The sequence below is a fragment of the Anthonomus grandis genome, chromosome 1 (genome assembly GCF_022605725.1).
Source record: "Anthonomus grandis grandis chromosome 1, icAntGran1.3, whole genome shotgun sequence".
NCBI classification, from domain to species: Eukaryota; Metazoa; Arthropoda; class Insecta; order Coleoptera; family Curculionidae; genus Anthonomus; species Anthonomus grandis.
The window spans coordinates 42,597,297-42,605,619 of NC_065546.1; the positions used below are offsets into that span (position 1 = coordinate 42,597,297).

The 8,323-nt window shown below is 32.7% G+C and overlaps 1 protein-coding gene across 1 annotated transcript; it reads left to right on the forward strand.

Annotated features, from left to right (window-relative positions):
- The first annotated feature begins 21 nt into the window (after window positions 1–21).
- LOC126744912 (transmembrane protein 161B) lies at window positions 22–5,908 on the forward strand. The gene is made up of 9 exons (XM_050452508.1): window positions 22–339; window positions 418–789; window positions 840–919; window positions 993–1,208; window positions 1,267–1,383; window positions 1,433–1,573; window positions 1,627–1,801; window positions 5,397–5,615; window positions 5,671–5,908. Exons 1-9 carry the CDS (start codon window positions 337–339, stop codon window positions 5,788–5,790), a joined length of 1,443 nt encoding a protein of 480 aa, XP_050308465.1. The 5' UTR covers window positions 22–336; the 3' UTR covers window positions 5,791–5,908.
- The last annotated feature ends 2,415 nt before the right edge of the window (window positions 5,909–8,323 follow it).

The following is an 8,323-nucleotide window of genomic DNA, read 5'->3' on the forward strand; positions in this document are numbered from 1 at the left end:
TGTCATTGTCACTTTTTGTAATTATTTGTATATTGTGTGTGTTCGAATAAATCAATCGAGACCCACAACAAATCAATCAGTCACCATTTTAACCCCAATAGTAAATGAAGAAAATGTTTTTTTAATAATTAACCGTATTTCCTCTGTAGTTGAAATAGTTTAAAATTGCCATTAGAGTTTCATAGTCCTGTCTGTACCCCAATTAAGGCCTCATTAAGTTATATAATATTTTTTTTGCAAAATCTATTAATAAAACCTTAACAAACTAGAGCACCCCGGTCCCAGTAGCGAATAAATCCAAAAATAAACCATAGAAATTGGAGTATGTCATAAAAAATGGTAAGCACTTAACCCAATTTACTAATTATTGTTTTAAGCCCTTAGAATGTTATTTATTTGACCTATAAACATTACTAGGCGTTACTGGGAACTCAACTGGTAGTCACCCTTGTAATGATAAGTGTGATACAAAAACTCGGGCCCCATTATTCATTTGCCAAATGGCTTCTGTGCTCCACTGGGCTGGTGCGTTATCTTTACCCTACCAATGATGAGCTTCGCCAACTAGCCAATATACCAAAAGAAAAACCAAAAAATAAGAAAAATGGTAAAGGGGTTTCCAATGGAAAACTTTCTACAGACTTGTTTCATATAAATAGGTCTTTGGATGTCCGGTTGGAGACTGCTAAAGTGACTTATTTAGATGTTATTCACTTAAGGTACTATAATGAGTATCAGTGGCTAGTAGACTTTTCTGTGTATGCTGGGATTATTTATGTGATCACTGAGGTACTAGCTTAATATTCTTGCTTCAGCCTATGTAATATAAATAATTTTAGGTGTATCACATATGGTTTCCCATTAGGGACGAGGTGAATTTGAGTATAGTTTGGTGTTCCCTGGTGGTGCTTTTTGCCTTGTATCCTTTAAATGAGTTTAAAAGTAAAGATTTGTTAAGTCAGTTAGTAAACTCCTTAATTTGTTCTTCATAGAAAGCTTTTAACAAGTCTTACAGTTCAATACTTTAAAGGAGAAGAGTCAGTGGGTGAAAGGTCAACATGTATAGTAATGGCCTTTGTTTATTTACTGTTGGCCATGATGGTTCTAATTGTGGATGAAAACACTTTGGAGCTGGGGCTGGAAAGTGCTTATACCAGTTTTAATCAGAGTGCTTCCACTTTTTTGAGTAAACAAGGACTGAGTTCTTCGTAAGTATGACTTTCTTCTAAGAATTTCAGTGTAATCATGCATTTGTCAATATTTTAGAGGTCCAGCATCTAAAATATTCATTAAATTCTGCATAGCAGTGTGGTGTTCAATAATGGGAGCAATTCTCACATTTCCCGGAATGAGAATAGCCAAAATGCATTGGGACCTTTTAAGGTAAATAAAATATTTCTATAAAACCCTTTTACACCCACTTTGTTTCCAGGTACTTTCATGAGAGCAAACTGAAACAAATCCTGCTGAATTTCACTTTTGCTTTACCATTTTTATTGGTGATCTTATGGATTAAACCGGTTACCAAAGATTATTTTACTGTGAGGATATTTTCTGGCAGGACTGAGCCACTGTGAGTGTACTTAAAATTTTGTATTTTGTATCAATATAAGTTGTTTTTTTAAGAATGACCGAATATGCCTTTGAAATTGCCAGAATTCTGGCAATACTCCTTACTGTTGTGATAAAAATTTGCCTGATGCCATGGTACCTTCAGGCTTATTTGGATATGGCATATCATAGAACGGAAGAGCAGAAAAAGGAGGCGGGAAGGATAACAAATGTGGAATTTCAAAAGAAGGTAAGAGGTTTTCATTTGGAAACTGGAGTTAAGGAGTTTTCGAGTCGACGTCACGACATTTTTGCATATCACTCGAAAATGTCGTCCCATGAAAGATTTTTGTAATTCAAAAACTTTATGAGTTAACTAAAAATGTACTTGTCCAGCATAAAAGTTTTATTAAGATAATTTTGAGTGATAGTTGAGAACCTTGAAATGGATTTTTATAATTTTTCCAAGAGAACATGGAGAGATTTAATGTATTTAACATTGTTTTAGGAATAAATTTCAATAAGCTCGCAGTGATTGGGTTAAGCTCTATTAAATAGCATTCTTTCCTCAAAACTTGGACTTCTATTCAGGAAAAATTATTCCAGGCATTTTTATACTGGGTGTGTCACAAAAAAGTTACTATGAAATATGATTTTTTTTAAACGGTACGCCCTGTATATTATGGTACTAAAATGTGAGGCAAAAAGAGTACTTTACTTTGGTATAACGTTTTTAAAATTTCAGTGCGGCGTTGCAACGTAATTAATTTTTTTATGTTATTTTTTGCCCTTTAGAGGGTTCGTTTAAAAAATCATAATTAACTTAAAATTTATTCTGCGTCTATGAAACTTGTACCACAGTTAGTCTAGGGTATGCATAGTATTTTACAGAAAAGTTTAAATATCTCAAAAAGTACTTGGTTTAGCTATAGGACATATTAAATAAAATATGAAGGTACTTGAGGGACAAACTTAATTAGATAAAAATATACAGGGCGTTCCATTTGAAAAATTTCAGATATTGCGTATTTAATTTCAGCAAGTTTGAAAGTTCTTTAAAAACACCCTGTATTAAAAAATTACAAATTATCATAGTCAGCCTAGAGGAGGTACCCTAGACTAACTGTGGTACAAGTTTCATAGGCGCAGATTAAATTTGAAGTTAATTATGATTTTTTAAACGAACCCTCTAAAAGGCAAAAAATAACGTAAAAAAAATTAATTACGTTGCGTTGAAATTTTAAAAACGGTATACCAAAGTAAAGTACTCTTTTTGCCTCACATTTTAGTACCATAATATACAGGGCGTACCATTTAAAAAACAATCATATTTTATAGTAACTTTTTTGTGACACACCCAGTATACATAAAAATATTTTTAGTTCGTAGGTTTTTGTTAACCCTACAACTTTGCTGTAGAACTTTTTGCTCTACCTCGTATAGTTAAGGCGCTAGCTTAGCCGTACACCTTGTTGGCACACCCTGTATATTTTCCTAAAAATAGCCCTCGCTAGCCAGCCAGCCACAGCCTAGTATCCAGGCGTTATTTTGACAGGGTGGTTTTGTTTGTTGACATTTTGACTTTTAACTTTTATTATTGACGTATTTTGCTTGTTGACTAATTACAATGGAGCAGGGATTTGTTCGTGGTCAGTCAGACAACTTACTTATTATTGATTCCCTGGCAATGGTTAGAAAGCACTAGCATTTTTGCAAATCTGCAAAAATGTCATCTGGCAATTATTTTTCCTACGAAATTTAAATCAAAACACTGAACATCCCACTTTGATGTAATATCCAAAAAGAATAGATTTAACCAAAAATTTTACTTAAAAAAAGCCAAGAATCTCTTAAAATACACTCAAAAACAAGTAAGCGTGTCACCATAATGTGAGAAAAATTTGGCTCACTTGGTTAACATTGTAAATATAGGCTAATACCGGTCCAACCATTTTCCTTGTCTAAGGCGTTTTTCGACATAGAACATATGTACATATGAACTTATTAAAATATTTTTAAAAGTTCTACATTTCATTAAAGTTGCTGCTACAAAAATTTGACTCACCCTGTATATTAAGAAGACACAAAACTTAACTTCTCTTGGTTTACTTTTTTTAATTTACTACAGTAACCATGAAAGTAATGTAAAAATATCAAAAATTGGGTAATTTTCTATTGGGTAATGCAATTGAATCGAAAAACTAAACGCAACCAGTGACCAACCCTCATATTAGTATTTATTTCATCGCACTTCCAAAAAAAACCTGGAAAACGGAGCATTTCCGCAAAAAAATTGTTATGCATAGTATTCTTATGTAGAATCATTCTAAAAAACATTTTTTTTCGTAACCTGCTATTTCCTCTTAGCAAAACTTTAAATTTTAATAAACGTCTATTTTTTTTATTATACTAAAATATCCATAAAAACTAACTATTCAAATGAATTTTTATCGATTCTATACCTATTATGACAAGACATTTTAATTTAGTAATAGCAGACCCTGTAAGTTGTAAGTTTACTAGTATGTATAAGTAGTTTACTAGTATGTATAGTAGTAAAAAGACTGCCGTCATAGCTATCTTAAATAATTTTAAATTAACTTACCTCAAAATGATCCTCACAGCAAAACTGATTACAAGTACTCGAAAGAACTTTGTTTATTTTATTGTCTCTCTTCATTGCATTACACCACTGTTTCCGTATTTTCTCTCCTCTGGGTACACTAATAAAAACTTTATTTGGAGTAGTTTTTGTCGTATTTCTACACCTTGGCACAATACAATATTTATAGCGGGTATGTGGAGCAGACATTTTGAAAAACACAAACAACAGCAAAATTGCAAAAACATGCATAATAATATTAACAAAGCAGTGTGCGCGGTCGACATGCTAGCGTCGGTCGTCGCGTCCACTTGGGCGCCTGTGACGTATCATCCGGCCGCGCTGGTACAAGGAAAAATGAAACATGGCCTATTTATCCGAACTTTGAAAATTTATTGTGAAGTAACTATAAATGCTAGAGAACTGAAATAAATTGCTAAATTTAAGTTGGAGCCTGCTCTTTTTTACTAAAAAATAATCGAATTATCGTTTCCAAGCTCATTCTTAGTTAATACTTTCATATATGATGAATTTTTGTAACATAAGAAATTTGTGAGTCAGACTCAGATTTATGAGGGATGGACCTAGGTGAGCTTCAAATAAGATTTGTTCGTATTTTGAGTGTTACTCAAGAACCTTTCCTCAGATTTTTATATTTTTTTAGGAGAATGTGGAGGAAATTCTAAGGATTGTTTTCATGCTTCAATAGGCCAAGGAACTTTTGGTTAAGCTAGCATTTTCTTCACAAAATGGTCACTTCTTCAATTATTCCAGCTATAAGTGTTTTCACTAAAAGTAAAAGCAGTCCTTCATGAACAATTTCATATATGAAGAATTCTTGTAACTTAAGAACTTTCTTAGTTAAACTCATATTTACGAGGCAATGGTAAACTCAGATTTTTTACGATAATTTTGAGCAAACCAAGTGAGGGATTTTTATAATTTTTTCGGGAGAACCTAGACGGAATCTTAAGGATTATTTTCATACATAAAATGTTCTTCTAGGAGCAAAATCCAATAGGCACCGCCACTTTTGGTCACGCCACATTTAAATGGCATTTTCATCATAAAATTTGCACTTCTATCCAAATAAGTAAAAAATTATCCGGGTTATTCTTATGGAATTTTCTTAATGAACAATTTCATATATCAAGAATTTTTTTAACTCACCAACTTCCTTAGTTAGACTCACATTTACCAATGTCGGAACGAGGAGAGGCTAAAACATGATTAAACCTTCCAGGTAGAAGCAGTTTTTTACTACTTATGCGTGGTAGCTCTCCAATATTTGGCCCCACTAATAATGTGCCTTTTCCTCACCTGTATGTACAAAACGCTGAGTGAGTTTCAGTGGGGTTGGCTGCTAAAGAATCCGATTATCGAGGAACTCAACGTGCAACCAAAGAAATACGGATCGGAGCCCATTGACGACTTCTTTTTGACCCTGGAAAGCTTAAAATCGGTTTGTTTCGATCACTTTTTTATTGGTAAATTTAAACTAATTTGCTTTTTTACAGGTATTCGCAGCGAACGTGTTAAAAGGGGTGTTTTCCTTCGCGACCTGGTGGAGCTGTTTCGTATATTTTGCCACCACCTCCGTGGGTCTAGTTTACCAGTCTTATTTCTCTGTTGTTTAAGCAATTTTTACAAGTCATTTATTTGTAAGACTGATTTGTTTTTGTCTGTTATTTATTTAGTGTTCAGATTTAGAAGAGTTAATTAAACTGGTTTGTACAATAAAGCGTGTAAGAAATATGTGAGAAAATAAGGTATTTATTATATACCCCTATTATTTCAATTTTAACATGTCTATCTAAAATCATATTATGTGTAAAATCATATTATGGATCATTCTGTGCTTAACCAGTATTTGTTGGTTAAGCACAGAATGATAACGCTCCTCCCCAAGTAAGTCTGTTTGGCTTCAGGGAGGTTTTAAGCACGAATGATGCAATATTTGTCTTTCTGTAAGACCTTCATTTAACCTTGAATATTGGTGACGCAGCCGCAACGGTCTTCTATGATTTCTCCAAACCATTTCATTGCATGAGTCACAAAATATTGCCGGGGTATTGTCTCTGGAATGGTTCGAATCATTCTAGTCTGGCAGAAGGTAAATTGTCAACTCAACGATCAATAGATTGAGTTCCCTAGGGTTCCGTGCTTAGCTTTATTTTATTTCTTCTCTATATTAATGACCATGCATCTCTTAATACAACAGATTGTTTCACAATCTTTGCAGATGACACCACCATTCTATGGATTCATAAAGATCATGAGTCATTAATGGAAATTGTAGCGGAGGATTTAAGTAGGGTTAAGCAATGGTGTGATTCTAATCCCTCTCTCTAAATATTAATAAAATTAAATTATTAAGGCATTACAGATAGATATACAGGATAAAGAACTGGAAACAATCAACTGTAATAAATTTCTTGAAATTTTCATGGATTATGGACTGAAATTTCATGGCTAGTGGTGTTATGTTGTAAGGTTTGTCGTATATGAAGCTGAAGCTGGTAAATCAGTGTATCATTTTCTTATTTAAAGCTACATACTTGCGCTGTGGAATTGCTTTTTGGGGTTGCTACAGCCAATATCTTTTTAATTCTGTTTTTGTTTTACAGAAAAGAGCAGTTAGGTATGTTTGTCGTCACCTGGATGCATTTATTTAGAGATTGAAAGGTACTGACGTTGTTCTGTTTGTTTATATTGTAAACGTGTTTAATTTATAAAAAATAGAAGTTATACAAGCATCTTACCAGCGACAAATCTAGGAAACACTCTAATACCAGACAAAACTTCAATATTCCAATGAGTGAACTGACTATGAACTCTCTGATTGATGTATTAAGATTTTTAACCATCCATATTCAAATATAAAGTCAGCTCAGCACAAACATTGATTTGATTTAAAAGATCTGTTGCATCACTCCTTGAAAGTGAAGCATTTTATAGTCTTACTGAATATTTTGTTCATGACTGGGAACAAATGATACGTGTGCAAGCCTTAATTAAACTAAAGAAAACTTTTAAGAAAGTTAAAAAACACTTTATTCCCACCACACAAGCATTTATAAGAATGAGGGGAATAGGGATTGATATTACACGACGTATTGAAGTTATTTGGAATTTCCATGTGTGGGATCAACAAAATTTGGATACTTTTGTAGGTTTTCTCAGTTGCTATATGAGATAGAGCCTTGCGGTTCTTGCATTATTTTGTGCTACTTTTTTATGAAACGAAACATGCCATTTTCAAAAATTTGACAGTTACCATTTAATCTACAGATTAATTTTGAAAATGTTGGATTCTGGAACCTCCCTTATTATTTCCGTTATTCACTGGTTTTTATGGTTTTTTTCTGTAGAACACGCTTATATAATCTGTTTTATTTTACTAATTAAGATTTTAAGATAAAAAATAAACTATTTTTTTCTTAAACGAAACACCCTGTATATTTTTAAATCGAAAAATCAGCGCCGTTTTTTTTCCGTTTAAAAATATATAGCACTGAACTTATTTTCAAAAATTACTACAAATTTCGTAAAATAATTGAGGCGTGTGTCACAGCAAATGGGTCTATATTAAGGCTCGGAATCAAACTCGGTTTATTCGAATATTCAAATATCGAGTTTTTGCAAAAAAATTTATATTCGATATTCGCATATTCGATACACGGCACGGCGTAGTTGTACTAGTTGTATTTGACTCTGGTTGTGTATAAAAACGAACGATTACGATAAAAGCACTGTATAAGGGTTAATTTTAAATTAATTGACTTAATTAACAGTATGTCTAGTAGTAAGTCAATATGAGTTCGAAAAGCAAAATTTCGATTTGAGTGGTTTGCCACTAAAATGTATTAGTAATTAGTATATTAAAAAAGCTGGACGGAAGGCGACTGAAAAAAATCGATTCGCGCCGCACTAAAAAGTTTCAATGTCTCTATTTTTTCTATAAGTTTACACAGAAGCTTGGAATTGATCGTATTTCTATTAATACACATTAGACAAAACAAAATAAACTTTGAAACTCCGATACTAATTGTAACTTGCGCTCTATTACCGTTTAAGTGTGAAATTTTGGTATTTATTAAAAAAAATGTAAAAATTGCCATAAAAAATTTATAAACAAATTTCGACCTACACATACTTAGCTTAAAATGT

Excerpts from the sequence above, each read along its gene's own strand:
- LOC126744912 (XM_050452508.1), top strand. Across the intron at positions 920-992 it reads CTGGTGGTGCTTTTTGCCTT|AAAGCTTTTAACAAGTCTTA; the intron begins GTATCCTTTAAA and ends TGTTCTTCATAG. Across the intron at positions 1,384-1,432 it reads ATGCATTGGGACCTTTTAAG|GTACTTTCATGAGAGCAAAC; the intron begins GTAAATAAAATA and ends CTTTGTTTCCAG.